Raw genomic sequence first — 21134 nt, forward strand, 5'->3', positions numbered from 1 at the left:
TAACTTGATCCAATGCATACACACCAAAATATTTGGTATCAGACAAGATAAACTTTGGAGGATTGCTTTATGTTACATTAGTGCAAATGCAGTGGCATATACTGTGTGTGTGTATATATATATATATATATATATATATATATATATATATATATATATAAATATTTTTTTTCTCTCTCTCTCAAGAAAACAAATAGAGAACAGAAAAGAGATGGGCTACTGCTATTGGATGCCGAGAGCATGCTAGTGCCAACAGAGCATCACAGCCCTATATTCAAGGGTCACACAATCACATTCAGGTTGGTGTTTGTTGGAGATTGTAGTTTCATTATAAAGGGTGGGGAAGAGCTGGTGTTTGGGTAGATCCAGAAGTGTGAGGGGTGAAATGATTCTTTTCACCTCTTGATTCTATGATGGTTTGGATGAAAGGGGGACTGTAGAGGTGTTTTTGATTGTATAGATGTCTAAGGAGCATTCAGTGTGCGTAACCGCCACAGAAAGCCGACAGTTTCCCATCGGACATTCTGCTGCAACACCACAAGTCTTTAGGCCAGTAGTGTGTGAGTTGGGTTTGGCTCGAGGCAGGTTTAGGACTGGGAGGAAGAGCAGGCAGGAGAGGCAGAGTCTTCTTTTAGCCCAGCTGCAAGGTCTGACGCTGGAGTGTGAGTGGAGTCGTCTTGCTGGGGAACCTGGAGGCTTGAATCTGACTCTAGATGCTGTGGAGGATCCAGATCCAGGGTCTCTTGTGGCGGGGTGTCCTGTGTGGAAGAGGCGGACTGTGATGAGCCTTTCAGCTGGTTGTGGCAAAGAGGGCATGTCTCCTGCACATACAACCACTTCTTCAAGCAGCCGGCATGGAACAGGTGACTGCAGGGGGTGATCACAGCTGACGTCATGTCCTAGATTCAAGAACAGAAAAGGTTAGGTCTAAAAAAAAAAAAAGTGCAGCCAAATCGATAAATCGCATCTAATATAAAAGTTTGTTTACATTATATAGGCTATGTGTGTGTATATAATATTACATTTATATATATTTCATATATATGTCGGTGTGTGTGTGTGCGGGCGTGTCTGTGTAAATGTACATATATATAATATGTGTATAAATAGATGTGTGTGTGTATATATATATACAGTCAGGGGCGTAGCCATCATTTCAAAAGTGAGGGGGACAGAATGTCAAGTGTAATACCAGTTTTATTTTTCTTCAGACTTTTGTTGACAGATTTTTGCTTAATTGGCTTAATATGCTATTTATTTTAAAGCAATAAAGCAGAAAAAAAGAAAGAAAGTTGTCCAGTACTTTATATTGCACATGCAGGGTTTTTCCTGGCTTAAAACTAGGCGAAGGTGGTAAAATCCTGATCATGTATTTTAATAAGATAATAAAATGTGTATTTTTCATAGACCATCATATAGTCTACTGTTTCACCACAGTATTTTCGTAGGTGGATCTCTGTACCTTTAGGGGGGTCCGGGGGCATGCCCCCCTGAGAGAAGATTTTGTACATTTTAAAGATAAATTCACTAATCTGGTGCACTTTGAGTGCCCCGAATCCGCTGTTAAAAATAAATAATCCAACTGCCCAAACATATGATATTCTCTGATTTAGATATCTGATCATCGCATTACAATTATTCAAATTATCAGTGTTAAGCATGATAATATGGTTAAATATCACACTGAAGCTGATTTAAAAATAACATTTACTTAAAATAAAAGTTCTTCTTTTGGCAAAATTACATTTTCTTACTAGCCTAAACAAAGTCTGTCTTAATAAACTAAAACTTTCCAATTGAAAACCTTCAAACTTCAAGCTTTTAAAACTAATACAAACTTTCTAGTTAGGCTTTTTCAAGAGAACTTAAAGTTTGTCTACAAACTTTTTTTTAATCTAATTGTAAAGTTTTACCAAATTATGATAAACTTCATGTACACATGTTACAACGTTGCCTGATTCAAGCAGATCGTGGCTGTTAATGCATGAAAATACAAGTTCAGCATTAACATTCACCATGTTTATTCTAAATTGAAGGGCTTTGATAACATATCTTTGAAAATAAAATGCATTACGGGTAAAAAAAGATTGAAAATATGGCATGTTTGTTCGGGTAGTGAATTTACAACAAAACCTGTTAATTATTCAACAAGAGAAATAGGCGGAGTTATTCATCATTGTGCAACACAATTCGGATACTACATGACAACTTACTTACAGTGCTTGACTTTTTCGTGAAAAAGGAGTGAAGAGTTTTTTGCCATTTTGAACATATGAAACTGATGGATTCGACGCGGATGCGGGCGTGTCGTAAGCTAATGCACGAGTGACTGATTACCATGGAAACGTGAAGTCACGTATAGACTATCCTTGACTCTTATGATTTTAAATATCGATGTATACACACCCGTGAAAACCTCAGCTTGTCGTTGAAACACTTGCCCTATGAAAAAGCGCGGGGGACGAATTTACATTGTATAAAAAGTGGGGGGGACACGTCCACCCCGTCCCATGCGTAATCTACGCCCATGTATACAGTATATAATTAATCGTGATTAATTGAATTGACAGCACTAAAAAATATACTGATAATCATTCTTGTTAAACAATATTATGTACAATATGAAAAATGTATATTCATTTTATATATATATATATTAAAACAAATTATAATCATTATTATTTATTCTTATCATCATCACTATTATTTTTATAATAATGGAAAATGATATTATTATTATTATTAGTGGAAGTATCATCACATTATCACCTTCGCTCCACATCGTGCCAAACAACGGCCCTTAGCTGTTCTAAATTCACTGTAAACCACGGCACATTTTAAATCCAATCACTAAATTTAAATCCAATCACAAAATTAGATATCATTCATGTCCATCTTAAAAATGGTGTGGCTCAAACTATGCACATAAGTTTAATACTTAGAGGACTGTATGAACAAGAGTGATGAACCCTAACTGAACCCACCATCACTCTACCACAGAAATAGACAAGGAATGAACCTGGACATCCATCACAAACACACATCGTCATATCCACACACACCTGGTAGCAGATGGAACAGATGTCATTGTGCTGTTGGAGTTGTTGGTGAGAAGCTGTTGGCAGGCTCTTGATCTTGTTGACAGCATCTCTGCGGAGCAGGAAACTCTGCCAACCCAGCTGGGCCCTCAGCCACACGTTATAGTAAGAATGGATGAGCACGATGGTAGAGCCCATCACGGTCCACTCCCCAAACACAGTCTCGGACACACCGTACGCGACCACGCAGAGCGCAACCAGGAACTCCAGCAGCCTGTAGGTGCCGTTCACCCAGTAGATGACATCATCCATGTTTTCCACCGGAGCCTTGCGGAGCTCCTCCACCATGAAGAGGATGTAGATCAGCAGTGTTCCCAGCACCTGGCAGTGAACGAGTTCAAAACAGAGGGACAACAGATGAATTTCACATTACACAAATAAAACTCCCGTAATGGTCAACTGTAATAGGCTTTTCAGGGTTAATGACCAGAGAGCAGGGTAGTGGATGGCCAACGATGGCACTCCAATTAAACAAACACTTAATATAAAAATAAAATATTTATTATTATCGTAACAGATATAAACAATCTGTTACGGTAATTTCTATTATCACTGTAAAGCTGCTTTGAAACAATCCATACTGTTAAAAGCGCTTTATAAATGAAGGTGACTTGACTATTTGTTATTAATGAATGTTATTGGAAATGTTATTATTATCAGTAAAAATGCAAATGCCAAATTACTATTATCTTATTATTAAATATTACTAAATTAAATATTTAAATAACACTATTTTTTATAATTATACATAATTATTATTAAATGCACACAAAATAGCTGTTGGTTGACAAAAATTATATAAATAAAGGAAAATTGTAAATAAAATGAATTTAAATTAAATTACGGATTAAAAATTATACGAATTTAAAAAAATATATATTATTCTGTTTATTAGCTTTGCTGTTATATCATTCTAACAGAACTTATGACTTCACTTGCAGAGATTCCTTTAATATAATTTTGCATTTTATCAATGTTAGTACTGACGTCATATTTTTTTTTTTTTTTCAAAATGTAGTTGTCGAACATTCCTTTACATTCATCCCCCCATAAGATGCAAAGATTCTTTTAAACCAGAGTTTCATTTCTCCTTTCTTTAAGAATAAACTATGTATATTTAATTTTTTGTAATTAATTTACAGGGGCTCATAGAACCAGTTTTATCTCTATACTATGATAAGGTTAGCGTAAATAAAGGAAACATCATTCAAAAGAAACTGGAAGGTTTACTTTATATAAGAAAAATTAGAAAACATCATTAGAAAGCTGAAAAGAAATCATATTATACTCTTCATGGTGTAGTGTCTTATATTAGAACTGTTAAGGTTATCAAAATCCTTTGAAATCTTCAAAATTGTTTGTCACGAACATGTCCTATCAGGAATAAAATTTGATAACAATGGCATCATAAATGCTGCTATTCCAGCTAGAATCATGAGAGAGAAAAAAAGCAAAAAAAAAAAAAAAAAAAAATTTGTCTTGCTAATTCGCACTTGTGACTGGCACTTTTAACCCAACAGCAGAACTTCCTACAGCGCCATATTGCGTGTTACAATTACTCCCATATCATTTTCTGAGTGTTTCTGACAGGTTTTTAAGGTTAAAAAACACGAGTAGCAGGTCAGAGGAGCAAAAAAAAAAAAAAGGTCTAGAGAGAACTCTTTTAATTTGAGCGCCATGCTTTTAGAACGCAGTGTCAGTGATGCCGCAAAAGACACCAGACGCAAACGCAATGGTCAAACGCAGAAAAAACAATGGAAAAGCAATGCAGTGGAGAAAGCTTTCTGATGGTGTGTTTTTGAGTACCTGTAGTGAGGTCAGAATGCTGGAGGAGATGATGATAAGCAGCCAAAAGTCCATGTGAAAGAACTGACATATCATGTAGGACATGTAGGCCGGGAACACCAGCAGGAACAAGCACAGGCTAACCGCACGGAAATGCTTCCATAAACTCCTGTTGGCAATGATGATTATAAAATAATCAGAATACTGAATTACAACGTCCATCTGCATAATACATGACTTCAACCTTCATTGTTATGTACTTGTCTCTGGAGGCTCCCAGCGCCAGCACTATGGGATCAGCTATCTCCAGCATGGACTGCAGGATAGAGGCCACTACAATGAAGAGGATGATGCTGAGGAGGAAGGCTCTGTGGATGACCTTTAGCTCGATCAGTCCAGTCTGAACAGCAAGGATCAAAAGAGTGATTCCCTCCGTCATGCCCCTAATAGAGAGATGAGGAATTTATGGACTTCTGTGAGTTCAATGATCAATTAAGTGATAAAAAGGAGCCATAATGAATCAAATATAGACTCCACGCCAAACTGTTTAGCAGGGTTATCATAAAGGTGTAGTTTAATTGGGGGACAGAGTGGCAGCTTATATAGAGGTACAAAGCGTGAAGAAAAGTCCAAGCTCATTTACAGAGATTAGAGGCAAGTTCAAACCCTGAATTTTGGGATCCGTACGTTTTAATCAAATGACATTTTTGATAGTTAAGATGCAAAATATTCCTATTTCAAATGATTGCTGTTCATTTGAACTTTCTTTTTATCCGAGAATATCATGTCCAAAAAGTATCACGTTTTCCACAGAAATATTACGCAGCATAACCGTTTTCAACATTGATAATAATAAACAATGTTTCTTGAACACCAAATCAGCATATTAGAATGATTTCATAAGAGACATCCTTCAAAAACATAAATTATAATTATTAAATAATACAAATTATATTATTATTATTATTAATAATAATAATAAAACATATAATTTTATTATGAAACCAAACAAAATGGCAACTGACAGTCAATGCTCATCATGCACATTCCTTACATGGAAAAGAAAACCTTTACTCTTTTTATAACAACTTGCTTAGTTTTCTTTTCTTTTTCTTTTTTCATGAGAAAAAAGTTCTGAGGAACAAGAGGGTATATGAAGGGTACATGATACCTGTGCATGGTGTTGTCATTCATGAAAGCCCTGTAGCCCTGCAGGTAGAACTTGCAAAGAGTGAGCACTCCCAAAGCAACAAAGGACACGGTGAAGACCAGGCCCAGCAGAGAGTACGGAGTACAACAGCACTCTGCAATACTGGAGAGCATTTACAATTTAAGTTGCTGTGTACCTTCATGAGACCAAAATCAAATCAAATTTACATTTACTAACACTTTATCAAATCAAAACTTTATCATGGAAAAAAATCAGGGACTCTCATATACATCTTATTCATCTAATTATGCTCAGGATTTATGAGCAGAGCAGCCAGAACTTCCACTCACCTGGTGAGAAAAAGGAAGAGCAGCCTCTCTCTAGACGTGGGCTGGTCTCGTGTGCTAAAATATGTGTAGATTTGCAGAGCAAACAGAACCAGCCAGAAACACATGAACAACATAGGCAGAACCAACTGATTCCACAGAGACATCCCAAGAGCCAGCAACCCATAAACCTCCACCACCTAACAGAATGAGGCAGAGAAGATCTTAATTCTTTGATTTGACATTCTCAAGTCTGCCCTAAAACTCACTCTTCAAGCCTCTACTGTTTCCTAGAAAGGCAGTGTCTAACCTGTGCAAGCTCCCGGTATGCTGTCTTGGCCAGGTTAAATGGCACCAGCAGGTTGGAGGCCAAGAAGTAGATGACTTCCAGGCCTGTGAAAATCATGGCAAAGCGATTGACGAAAACAATGGTCTCCAAAGGAACCAGGCACAGCCTGGCCACCAGAGGAAGCAAGTGCGCTGAGAACAGCCAAATGCGCTTGGTCTGCATCACACAGGAGCATAAGGTACACACCACCAGCTGGCCTATTCAAACATACACAGAGAAAGAAAAAACATTGTTTTCGTAATAGAATTGAAGATATAGGCATTTTAGTAATAATTGGATTACTAATGATGCCAAACTGCAATATGGTATATTAAAGCAAAGCAAAGCACCTGAATCTGAGCTGTGTGTTCGCTACTGTACTCACTGACGTTAATGAATGCATCTGTTCTTGCTGGAGTTAATTAGGCCCTACAGAATTCAGAGGAATGCACTCAAGAACTCAATGAACACACTAGTGAAAGAGCAAGCAGTAAACTCAAGGGTGAATCTCACCAACAAATGCTAGGAGTATGTCACCACAAAATGAAAAGGAAAAATAATGGATAGATGGATAGAAAATTAAGCCTATTAAAAACCTATTAAATCCCATTCTAATTACTAGAATGCAGTATGAAAATCACCCTGTCTGTCTGATTCTGTACATAAGGTTTCTTTCTAGACAAATCAGCTAAATTGAAATTCAGTACAGTAATGGAATAAGATATTCCATTTGTTAAGACAGGATAAATAAAGACAGGAATATTATTTTCAAAATACCTTAAATGTATATTTTAATGTCTTTCAAAAATATGCTTCATCTTTAGTTATGTGCTAACAATACCAAAATAAATAAATAAATAACTGAACTAAACAGGTTTGCACTGGTAGCAAAGATTTTCATTTAATCCAATATAAAAATCCACTTTAAATAAATGAAACAGTCGTTTCACTTTTTATACTGTGCAGAAAATTTGAGGACAGATTAAGGAAAGTATAATCTGTTTAATTGTAATGAAAATAACATCATAACGCAAACAAATCATAATGATCTTAAAACAGATTAACACGAACTAACAATGAAAAAGCATATTAATCTTAGTTAATGTTAATTTCAACACTTACCAAAACATTATTAAAATCAAAAGTTGTATCAGTTAAAATGATTGGTTACACTTTACAAGTTACTTTACTTTTGTTAAAAATAGATAACCATATTAGTTAACATGAACTGACAATAAACAATAATTGTACAGAGCATTTATTAATCTTAGTCAACAGTAATTTGAACATTTACTAATACATTTTTAACATCCAAAGTTATATTTGTTAAAATCAGTTAATGCACTGTGAATAACACACACATATATTTTTACTATCTAATATTAACAAAGATTAATACAAGCTTTAAAATGTATTGCTCATTGTTAGTTCATGTAAGCAAATGCATTAACTAATGCTAACAAATGAGACCTTATTGGAAAGTTTGGACCAGAGCTAACGTGAACTAGAACATGAACCTGAGCTAAAATGAACAGATTTCCACATGTAAAATAAATGGTGTCATTTATTATATATATTTTTTTATTTTAGGGTGAAATATAACCTTGACATGTTTTTGATATTGAGATTCACCCCTTAAACAGTATAAAAGTCAAGAGAAATACAAAAAGAGTGAGAAAGAAGTCAGCAGTTGATGAGAAAGCATGAGTCAAAGGAATGGACAGACTTAGGAAATGCAGTGAAAGAGAAAGTGAGAGAGAGCGAGAGCGAGAGACCGTGTGTGTGAGAGTATGACATTCTAAACAAGGGGAAGGGCTGACAGTATTTGTGAGTGAGAAAATAAAATCAAATAAAGGAAGTGAGCAGGAGAGGTTTTGACTTTAAGCTGGCAAAGGATGTTACTTGTAGCAAAAGCGATGACAAGGGAAAATATGAAATCTGCATCTCTGGCACTCGTGCAGCGCGTTTGAAGGCATGCGCTTATGAGAGGGGAACATGAGCGAGAAATGGCTTGACCTCTGACATCACATGCCAAGAAATGCAAAACTACCAAACTCTCCACAGTGACAATGACACTACATGAGCACACGTTCAAGAAAGAATAGGCTGCAGAGACTGAATGAGAGCAGTAATGAGTCGGTGTGAGACACACATGACAGGAATATTAACACAGAGTGCTTCTCTTGTGAATGACTTGAAACACCCATTTGAAGTCAACATGAAATCAGAACTGATCTTGTTTACTTCATAATCATATTGTGAACGATTTATTGTTGTACGTTATTTTACATAAAAAACAGTTGGTGTATGGAATTTTTAATCAGAATGTAATAACTTGCTCTTCATCAGTCTAAAACATCTTTTTAAGTGATATCAATCTGACGCATGAACATGTCAAGCAGTCCTCTCCTAATAGCAATGTAGCAAAGACAGAGACAGTAGAAAAGAATGTACATTAAGCTCTTTTCAACCGTGTACCATCTGCAAACTTTGAAGGACGAAGAATATTAGAGAGGTTGCAAGTGTATTTCAAGCATTTCAGTTGCTGCATTTTTCATGTATTAAACTGTTTTTAAGTTAAAAATATGTATATTTGTATAAAACATAAAATATGTATAAAACATTGCTGTTCATTAAAATGTATTGTTATACTGGTTCAAATAAATAAAAATACTATTTTATATGATCTATATATTATTATCATTATATATATATATATATATATATATATATATATATATAGTGTGACATTAATATTTATTTTCTGAATTGAATTATACTGATATTAAAATTAATATTCATATTTATTAATATGAATTAATTAATTACTTGTGCTAATTAAATATTAAAAACTGATATATTATTTTGGTCACACTCTTACTATTAACTTCAATGTTTGCCTCAATATACTTCTAATTACTGCTTAATAATAGTTAGTAAGGTAGTTGTTAAGTTTAGGTATTGGGTAGAATATGGTCATGCAGAATAATGCATTAATATGTGCTTTATAAGTATTAAAAAACAGTCAATATCCTAGCCGATCCTAATATGGATGCGAATAAGAAACTACACTCAGAAAAAAAAGGTAGAAAAGCTGTCACTGGGGCAATACCTTTACAAAAACTAAACTTTTGTTCCTTTTAGGTACTAATATGTACATTTTAGGCACTGCTAAGGTGCCAATATGCACCCTTTGTACAAAAGTGTACATTTAGAAAAGATACCAGCCCAGTGACAGCTTTTTAACCTTTTTTTTCTGAGAGTGTAGTTAATAGTGAGAATTTGACCGTAAAGTAAAGTGTCATCATCATTTTTGCTATTATTTTGCCCAGCCCTATTTTAACAGTGCACATTATTTGAAAAAAAAAAACTTTCTTTGTAATCTTTTATCAAAACATAAAAACTTACTCTGAAACAACTTTTTTCAACTGGTATATGCAACAATGGCTTTTCACAATCCAGTCAATTGATTTTTCTCACTGAATATCTTCCCCCAGATATCCTTCACATTATACTGAAGTAAAAATGGGATACTAACAGCATTTCACATTGACTTTAAAAGTGTGATATAGTCTTTGGGGACTTTGTCAGGCACTTACAGATGAGCGCAGTCGTGAAGCGGTTGATGGACAGAGGCTCCAGGTACAGCGGGCCCTCGTAGCCAGACTCCAGCTCACTGCGCACATAGTCCCTGAAACAGAGAACAGAGACCTTATTCTAACCTCTCACAGCATGACATTCCCCGAGTCATCACAGCCTGTGGAGGATCTATACTTACAGCCAGTCAGACAGAGCAGAGCGGTGGAACCATATCAGACTAGAATTCCTGAGAGAACATTCACTTATAACCCTCAGCTGAGTCCCACTGAGCACAAAAACAACCACCACTGACATTCAGAAGTCGAAAATAATCCTTTACCTTTAGCTAAGCGATTTTAATTGGGGGTCCGCAATAGGGCTGTGCCTTTCAAGCTAAAATATTCGAAGATCGCTGGGTATTATTCGATTATTATTCGAAAATCGCTCCCCTCCCCCACATGCACGCACACATGCATGTATAGGCTACACACCAGAGCATGTGAGTGAAGAAGAGCGGTGTGACGCTTAAATATAACTTAAACATAAGTTTCATATTTATATTTAAATAATATAATGTTTTTTTTTATTTCATCTATGTTGATTATATGAAAAGGGAACCGCATGAGATGAGTAAGATAGGATCATAAGATGCCCAATATATCGGGAGACATTTGGAGTGGGTCAGACATGATTTTGACCACTTAATTAAGTTTTGTATAATAAATAAGAAGCAAATATAACAGACAATATCAGGACATGGAGGCGCCAGCGTGTGAACTAGAGCTTGTCTCACTAGAGCTTGGCTCATTCACTGCTGCAAAGATGGTGAGTCAGCATCCTCAACTTTATCTTTGCAGCCGACACTGACACAAAAAAACACTAGTTTATTAATAAACAATTAAAATGTCTCATGATAATCATTACTTTTGTCGGTTCTTTATGGCAACCTTTATGCGTGCGCTTGCAATGCGGAATAGGCAATATATTACAAAAACGCTCATTATGGTTTATTCTCTCCCATATATATATTTAAGTAATTAAATTAATATTAGACTAATGGCTTAAATTAACAACTACTAGTCGACTAGAAAAAAAAATAGTCGTGCACGGGCAGCCCTACTTATTTTTTTACATATTTTGCAGCAGCATGTCACAAAGAGCATTATTCTTTGTTGAGCGTGCGGCGCTGTATCTTCATAAAGACGTTCTCCGCTCTGGAGGAAATATTACCACTCCGCACACATGCTCTGGTGTGAGACAATGTTTCTTCTTCTGTTGTCTGAGACTTGATTGACAGCTTAGAGATGCTTTATTGGCAGCGCCATCTCTGGTTACATGAACGTGTCACCGCATCAGAACTGAAAACATGGGGATTTTTTTAAAGACAATGATCGCACAGCCTATTCGATACTCTATAATAAAATCAACTAATCGGATATTCGAAAATCGTGACTCATCCCTAGTCCGCAAACCGTAGGGGCTCTGCAGCGGGCTTCGGCATTTTTTTTATCTTAAATTAATTTATAAATTAATTAATTTAGTCTATAGGAAAAAATATTCAAGTATATAGGTATACCGTATAACCTTCTTTCTTTCATGGAATACATAGGGAGAGTTTCTGAATAATGTAATGGTTGCTCTTATTTATACAATAATAATGAAACTGGAGTTTTCAAGCTAATTATAAATATTCTAAATAAATATTCTAAAAATATTCGAATCATAAAAAGCATTTAAGTGGTCTATAAGCTATATTCCAAAGTTGTGTCCAAAATGATGCACTATACTCTACTTACTTTTACACTATGTACTCAACCGTGTAGTGTATGAATTTTATTTGGTTATTTTGCATCCATTTTTCACTGGAGTCTGATAGCACCCCGTCCCCCCGTCCCCCCATGCTACGAATAAAAAAATTGCGACAATTTAGTGCATGAAGTGTCTAACATTCAACACTTTGTTTATTCGGTTAATTACGTGCATCATCTGGGTATTTAAAGTGTACTCTCTTTTTGAAATCATCAGTGTGGACACACTACTCGCACTATTTATACTACAAAACGCAGTAGAATAGTGCACAAGTACACGACTTGGGACGCACCTCAAGTCTTCAGAAGACAATAGCTTTCGGTGAGAAATTTGATTATCAAAATGGCTTTCCATATAACATCATAACAAATTTCTTTCTGGGAGATGTGGACAGAATGGATATCACACATGACACACACGTACCTGAATAAACATTTACAAAGCTTGTTTCAATCCTTTACTGAGCTCAGCTTTGCTCAGAATGAGGCAGAGAGGGAATGGAGTGAGGCAGGTAAGTTATGAGCTGGCAGTAATGGCTTTGCCACACTTGGGTGATCTTAATTTGAGCAGCCACTGCTTTTTCCATAAACACATATTATGCTGAGAAATGTGCTAAAAGCTCTCTCTTAATTTGACACTAAACAGCCACCTGTCAAGAGCAAAGCACCACACTATAATCCCAGCCACATGAGAATGGCAGAGGAGCCTCCAGTAAAGAAATGCGTCTCTACTCACATCTTAACTATCTTTCCAAGCATTAAATACAAATCTCTTTGTGCAAAATGATTTAAATATCCAAATACAAACTCTAAGTACAATTAAAATTTAAAAAAAAAAAAAAATCCTATGTTTGTTCATTAATTACTGTAATCCAAGTATTGTTAAAATAGTTTTAAAGGAACACTGAGAAAAAGGGTGTAAAATGGTACCTTTTGGGGCACAACAGCTTGTCACTGGGGCAGTACCCTTAAAAGGAAGTCTTTGAACCTTTTTTTACCACATTAAAAAAGTGCATTATTTGTACTCTAATGTACGAATATGCAACTTTTAGGAGTAAAAAAACTTACAAATATGTCTTTTTAAGAGTACTACCATAGTGACAAGCTGTTGTACCCTGAAATGTACCATTTTTGCACCTATTTTCTCTGTGTGAATACTTCTAATCTACATTTGTGTTCCATGTGGAAAAAGGGTTTAGAATGACAAAGGGGAGTAAATAAGTGTAAAACTGTTCAAAAGTTTGGGGTCAGTAAGATTTTATAACACTTTTTTAGCAGGGACACATTAAACACATATAATTGATCAAATGTGACAGAAAAAAAAATTTATAATGTTACAAAATATTTCAAATAAACACTGTTCTTTTGAACTTTCTATTCATTAAACACTCATAAAAAAAACTTACCAACTCCAAAACCTTATATTATTAATTTGGTATGGTCTTGGGGGTAGACTTGAATAGGCTTGGACTTGGTCCTGGTCCCCAATGCAATTGGCAATAGCAACACTAAAATTAAAATATCAATTTTCATTTTCAATGATCCCAGTATGACCATTATTGACCATACAAAACATACAAAACAGAATCTTTTTGGAAAGCGGGTTTGTTTTGGTAAAAGGCAGCTTTTTCTGTCTATCTGTCTATATTGAAACCTAAACTCTCACCTTGAGATCTGATGACCTGCGAACAGCAGTAGAGCAGTGAGCAGATACAGGTAAAGCTGCACCAGGTGCTGTCGGGGCAGCGTGAGCAGAACCAGACTTAGAATGTAACCTGAAAGAGAGAGGGATAAAGAATGAGAGTGCTGTTAGACCACTATGTGAGGATGCTGTCAAGCACACAGAAGGGTCTCTGAGGGCACATCTCTCTCAATATCCCTCAGACCAGCAGAGAGAGTCCATTCATTCAGACTGTCAAAGGAACTCACACAGCCAGAGCGCACTGACCGAATCTGGATATCCAGTTCATTGATAGTCACACCTGCATAAAGAGTCTCTGGATTTGTTCAGAATACTACCATACTGGTTCGTGAGCAGAATACACTACTGTATATACTACATGCTATTTTTTAAATAGCATGTGAAATTGCATGCAATATTAAAATATATAATGTTGTTTTAGCAAATGGCATTCAGTGACCAGTTTTGAAAATAAACATGGTTATTCTGAATTTTAATAATTCAACTCGGGCTTTTGGCAGTCTGATAGACATGATGAGTCAGATTCTAGCATATGTAGCCCATATTATTAATATATAGGCAATCATTAATGCTGGCATTCTGACCAACACCATTTCAATTGTGATTTTGTTTTTATACAATACTGCAATAAATAAATAAATAATACTTAGTAACTTACATTGTAATCACAATATTGACAACTCCTAAGAGCTATTTTTGTTGGCGATCCAAAAATAGACAGTGTTTCCCAAGCAACATTATTGCCATTCAGTGTGTTTGAACAAATCATTTGAGTGCATGATTAGAGGACACACTAACACACAGTTACATGTTTAATTCCTAAATGAATTAATTGTTTTGTTTTCGAATGAATCGGTTGTGTGACTAATTTATTCACTACAGATGTGTACTGAAATTATACTTATGAGTTATGAGTGTTAAACAAATGCATGCAATGGTAATGTTATACAAACTTTAATTAGGTAGTTTATCACAAACAGCAGCCAACCAGCAAACCAAAAAAACAATCCGAAAGCTTTATCTTAAAAATCTAGTTTGTTTAGCTATATCATTTTATATATTATTACATATATTATTATATCCGACAGCTGTGCTAGGAAGCTGAAAGAAACACATAAAGAGTTGTGGCTATGGAAATGATACACAGTCTTGTCTATTGTCTTCTAACCTGTAAGGTTTTACAGCCTTCAGTGTCATGTCAAAAGCACAACCCATAATAATCAGCTATAGTGTTGTGCTGCTTCAGACAACAGGACAAATGGATTTGGATTTGAAAATGTCTAGTTAGTTGGACTTAGAATGTTGCAAACCATATTTTTTTGCAAGTAGTTTCAGCTCATTTCATCTAGAATCCTTGGTGATTCACTCATTCATTTGAGCCTATGGTATGTTATAGCCATCAGTGAGAAAAATCAATTGGAGGATCTAGAATGGGAAAAAAAAATTGTCTTATACAAATTTAACATACAACTTAAGTTATTGGAATGTTTCCATTAGACATTTATCTTATAAAATGCTTCTGACGTTGCAATATTTCCTAAAAAAAAAAAAGGTGCTTTAAATGTAATTACATTAGTATCATGTCATAATGAACACGAGTACTGTAGTACATCGTTCAGCCTCCAATCTGACATTAACTGGCTTACGCTGACGTCAGTGTGTGTGTTCAAACGAGTGTGTGTAGACAGGATGAGGCGGGAGATTAAGGCTTTTGCCATGCACAGATTAGGCCTTCATTACTTCACTGCCAAACCCTCTTGATCCCTCTTGTTGCGTAACTGTTTATCTGACATTCAGCACTCATCCTCTCACCCGCTCCTCCAGTTCACTTCTGCCATTCACAAATATGAAAACATGTGCCATACCCCACAGTCTAGAACACATGAGAAATACAAAACAGAGGAAACATTGTACTGGCAGGAAGGCACAAAGTCTATCTCAGTATATTGATTAATGTGGAGTATGCTGGCACGCTAGCTTGGACCAATGCAATTACCTGGGGGGAAAAAAATGTAACGCTGAAATATGAGGAAGCTCTCGCCAGGTCAGAGAGCAGAGGAATTGGCCAGCTTTGTGGCTGGATAAAATTTTGAAAGACAGCTCATATTATCCATAGTTAGTAAAGATGGAAAGTGCCTGTGATCTTGCTGACAGTAGATGTTCTCCATGTCTTAATTTAACCTCTTTGCTATAGTGCCTTCAGCCAGACCAAACTCGTGTGTGTGTGTGTGTGTGTGTGTGTGTGTGTGTGTGTGTGTGTGTGTGTGTGTGTGTGTGTGTGTGTGTGTGTGTGTGTGTGTGTGTGTGTGTGTGTTGAGTGTGTAGAATATACAGATATTAACTGTTTGAAGAAAGAATAGAGCTATTCTGCAGAAATGTCAGCTCCTGGTGTTAGGCAGGGCCATCTCTTTTAGTTTTGATGTGCCTGCAGTGTCATATTTTAAAATTGAAGTGTTCCAAAAGACAGGACAGAACTATTTTTTCTGCTTCATTATAGTGTAAAATTCACAGGAGTTTCTCAGGGCCAGGTGTTTTTTCTCAACAGTAATACAAACCCAGCAAGCCTGAGATTAAATAAGTCCAAAGTTTCTCCTGACAGCAGTACTTTTCACCTGTGGGAGCTTCTGTACTTGGATACTGTCCGACATTCAGCAGGGGGTCCTGAGGGTAACATAGCACCTTCGACATTGGACAAGTTGCACCTGCAGAACAAAAGCTGCTGAATCTCTATTAAACAGATAACCAGTAAAGGCTCTGCTAGTGGTAGCTTTGAAATCCCTGCTGAAAAATCCAGCATTGCTGGTCACCAGCATAAATGATGTTTCGCATGCAGGGACCAGCGTGGGATGGTTGCTGGTTTGCTCGTCCCCAGCATGGGAAGCAGGAGTACTGGTGGACCAGCACCAACTCAAAGTTGATTGAGAACAGCATGACTGTTCCACCAGTACTATACCAGCTAGAATTCATGCTGGTTTATGCTGGATTTTTCAGCCTGGATGTCATCATTGCTTCTAAACAATGGCTAATCAACAATGGCTCAGAGCATCAATACGCTAATCTAGCGCACTGCAGAAATGTGCAAAATGAAGTCATTTGTTTTCTGCCGCTTTGTGAGCATCATAACAGAAAAACGAATAATATCTGTTCGTTTTAAATTATACATTTATTGTCGCGAATACATTCAACCTACTGCATATGTGGGTGTTCTCAGTCAGTTATTGTGGAAAGAGTGTCACACTGACTTGTGTTCACTGTGCATTCATTCAAACAATTACTTTTCATTCTGTTAACTGGATGTACAGTATGGCGCATTGTTTTGTGCTTTGCAATTTGCTGGGTGGTGGTCTGCTTTTCTAAAGCTATTACCAGAAGCTGCCATTCTTATTGTACGAACATATCCGCATGTAACCTCAAAAGCCTCCTCTCCAGGGTAAATAACAGCCACATGGGCAAAGCGCATGACCACACGTACGAGACAAATCAGGGTCATTAGGGTTTGTTCCTTTGGGTACTATACAAACATCTGCTCCAAAAGCCAGCTTTCCTGGAGTCTGCAGCTTTGATTTAAGTTTACAAACCATTTAAACATGGGGTTACTTGGGGAAAGTTGTAATGTCTCTTACATAAAAAACTAAATGATCTGAAACCTAAAAAAAAGCCCCAAAAGTCAGAAATCTGTTCAAATAGAAAAACAAACAGACAATTGAGAAGGAGGGGAAAATGAAGTCATTCACACAGTTTTAAATCACACACATCAACACAACACGAGCCCTGTGAATAACTCATGATCTGTGTCTGTTGGGATGTGCAGCAGATGATGCCACGCTCCACTGAGTCTTTTTAAAGCTCAGTACAGGGGGCTGTTTGAAAGACCTGTGGCCTGAACCAGTCGCCTCTGACTCCACCATTGTCAGCACTAGGACCACAGGGTAAATAACATTGAGAAACAGGTTTGAATAGATTGTATTTATTTATTTTCTGGTGATTTTTCTTTTGCATGCATGACTTTTGGACAGTACATTTCAGTCTTTCCCACTCTCCACTCAATCATCTTGCTGCTTGTGCCACCATTATTCAAATGAGTGGAAATCTGGAGCAAGAACTCTCAATGCGATGAACAGACCACCTGTCTGACTTCTAGAACAATTTGTTTCTCTCCTCTTCCAATTGCAAAGAATCTTCATAGACTGTCCTGACTTGACTGTCCTGAACTATAAAAAAACACACTTTATCTTCTATAACAGCATAGTTATACTTTAGGCAACCCAAACTCATAAGAAAACAACAATTTTACAAGGTGGTATTTTTATATGAATTCATAGGGAAAAGTACTATTTTTGGAAAAATATTTACCTAACCCTGGTGGGCCGTAAGCAGATCATACAGAAACATCTAAGGTCAGTCCAAATCCGATTTTAATGCAAATCTGATTGGAAAATGAGATCAGATTTAGATAGTGTGAATAGTTAAAAATCACATAAAATCCGTTCTTTACAAATCCGGTTCAAGCTACATTCATATGTGGTTTGAAATCCTATTTAAATCGCATTTCTGGAAGTCCGTCTCAGTCTGAACGAACTGATCGGATTTCGCGTGGTTTATGTGACTTTCTCACGGCTTGTAAAACGTAAAAGTCAGATGTTGTTAAAAGAAACATATTGCAAGTCGCTGCAGAAACAACGCAGTGTTGTTGCAAAGTGCTGGACGAGCAGAAAATGACAACATAACGGAGATATATTTTAAACCGGAGGAGACGACAGTCTTTACGAGGCCTAAATGTTATCGCACACATTCATACAAATTAGCCACTAATTCGCCCAAACGTAAAATTATGATTATGATTTGCCATGAAAGTGTGTTGGATTTAGCTTTGTCATGTAGTAGGAAGGGAACAGAGAAACAAGTAAATTGATCTATTGATGAAAGCCATTCATTCCCTCACAAAAAGAGCCAGATTTGCAGATATGGTAATACCATAGATGGAACTATATCATAAGGACATTGAATAGCTCCTTATTAATATACCATTGTATACCCCAAATATTATCACTTAAAAATAGGCTTGTTACTCACCCACATAGTGAAGGTAGAGGGCCAGGTATTTGTACTGGAAGAGGTGGTTGTTGTTGAGGCTGCTTCTCTGGATCTTCTGGAAGAAGGAGCTGACATCCCAGCGGTACAGTACCTCGAGCAACATGATACTGGGGACCCGCAGGCCCACATTCAGCACCGCCTCCACCCGCTCCTTCACAGCCATCACTCCTGACTACCGCCAACCACACGCAATTCACTGGCACTATCACACACCAGCACTGCACTGATAAGAGAGAGTTAGATAGAAACAGACAGAGAAAGAAACGTTCATTTCTGTCAGTCAGTAACCAAAGATGTTTTCTGTCTCAAGACAAGCTCTAAGCACAAGAGAAGCTCTGAAAACAATACCAAAAATGATTTATTTCATGTATCAACCAAATATAGCAAAAAATACAAAAAGACTATATGCAGGCTATAATTAAACAGACTAAATATAAAATGGACAGAGATAAACGCAGGTTATTAAATAACCTGTGTGTTTCCTTTGGGCTGCCTGCTATTACAATTCACACAAACACATTACAAGCAGGAGCCTTGAACAATCTAATATGCTGCATTGTATACCGTAACCTAGCAAATAATGTGTTTGCAAATAACTTGATTGTCAAAGTTCCCATAACACTGTAAGCAGTAAACTTTTCCATATAGGGAAATAGTTACATAATGGCAAATGCAATGCATCTGTTTTGCACTCAGTGTGCTAAGTACCGGGATATACAGACTTCTGGGGGAGGAGTACATTTTTGTAACTTCTTTTGTAAAGTAACTTCTGTAGGACATTGTTTCGCAATCTGTAGTGTTTTTGCGCTAAAAATAAACCCCAAATAAAACATCTTTTTGAGATACACATATGCAATAGCCTATGTAAATATATAATAAAGTGATAATAGAGTGACCTATGTTAGTTTTGTGTCGACGGATAATTAATGAAACACTGGCAGCCTACTGTTATTATGGTTACATTGTAGGCGGGTGCATTTCTGTTAACAAGACATTTAAAATGTATAGGCCAACTTGTCTGTACAAATAATATACTTTTAAGAACTTCTTGTTAGTTTGGACTTCCTTTGGGTGGGGTCAATCCTTATCAAAAGTAACTTACAAAACTCCAATTTTATAAGACCCCAAACTCTGCTCATGTATGCTATTCTAGTATTAGAACCAGTGTTAACTCGAAATGAACTATAGTAACCCCGAGCTCATTGAAAATTCATTGTATGAAACTGGCTGATAACACAAGGAGCCTGTTGCAGGATTAAATAAACTCCTCTGTAAAAAATACTTATTTTTTCGTCCTATCGACGTAAATATGAACAACAAACGTGAGAATATTATGTGTTGATGTTATTTGTACAAAGGTTCGATGCTGCTGCTTTAGCACGATGTGATATCGTTTTTAATAAAAGGATAGACTTGTAGACAAATACCTCTATCGTTGCCTTTAATCACACGTTATGCATAATATTTGAATGCAGCTTTATGCAGCAAGGCTATTTATGTGCCTTCTCTCTAGAGATGCTGCTGAACTGTTGTGACCTCAGATAACAAACACTGACAGACCCCAGCAGTGAACCACAATTTACAAAGACAAAATAAACATTCAACTCACACGAATATGACTCTCGCAAGTGCTCGCGCCTACGATGTCCGACCTTTATTCTTCTGTCGGATGTCAACCATGTTGACGGAGGAATGAATGGAGTGGTTGGCGGTCTCAGGGAATAGCATTCCTACCGAAGAGACGCGGCGCGGCACCGGGACTCGTATCACATCATCCCGCAGCCATTTCAGATTGCCACAGTGATCGGTACTGAGCATGTGCGCCGTGGAGAGCGGATTAGCGAACGCCGTGGCATCATGAGGGCACACGTTGAAGACTGAAAGAAAAAGAAAGAAGAGAGGGGGTGGATAGGTGAAATGATAAGGAGTCAGACCAGACGACTCAGCATGAATCACAAGGCCAACTGTGCTATAAAGATTAAGATCGCTTTAACCAGATCACGGGCTGTGTGAATAAAAACATAATAGGCTACACTGTACTTTATCTGTAATGCTGCCTCTTCACATTGATCTCTCACTTTGGATTAATAATAATAATTTCCATTTATTAAATATACTTTTAGATATTATTATTTATTTATAATAAAATAAATTAAAACAATACAAGAGTCTGTTGTTTAATTTCAAATTTAGTCATTGTGGTAGGTTGTGAAGTATACGGAAATAAAGTGTCCCCAATTTATGCATAATTACAATAAGATTTA

General features: G+C 36.6%; 1 protein-coding gene across 2 annotated transcripts; it reads right to left on the reverse strand.

The window, feature by feature from the left end:
* Positions 1-445: 445 nt before the first annotated feature.
* On the reverse strand, positions 446-20749 carry rnf145a (ring finger protein 145a). 2 transcript variants are annotated; one of them, XM_077248016.1, is made up of 11 exons: positions 20480-20749; positions 18850-19093; positions 13741-13849; positions 10287-10378; positions 6670-6905; positions 6384-6559; positions 6055-6195; positions 5144-5326; positions 4905-5052; positions 3063-3419; positions 446-899 (listed from the first exon to the last, which is right to left on the reverse strand). In XM_077248016.1, exons 2-11 carry the CDS (start codon positions 19031-19033, stop codon positions 588-590), a joined length of 1938 nt encoding a protein of 645 aa, XP_077104131.1. In that variant the 5' UTR covers positions 19034-19093; positions 20480-20749; the 3' UTR covers positions 446-587. The 2 variants fall into 2 exon arrangements, with proteins under 2 accessions (XP_077104131.1, XP_077104132.1); XM_077248017.1 differs by having other exon boundaries at positions 18850-19088; positions 20480-20610.
* Positions 20750-21134: the final 385 nt, after the last annotated feature.

The sequence above is a fragment of the Siphateles boraxobius genome, unplaced genomic scaffold (assembly GCF_051911475.1).
Source record: "Siphateles boraxobius isolate OS27281-9 unplaced genomic scaffold, OSU_SipBor_1 3, whole genome shotgun sequence".
NCBI classification, from domain to species: domain Eukaryota; kingdom Metazoa; phylum Chordata; class Actinopteri; order Cypriniformes; family Leuciscidae; genus Siphateles; species Siphateles boraxobius.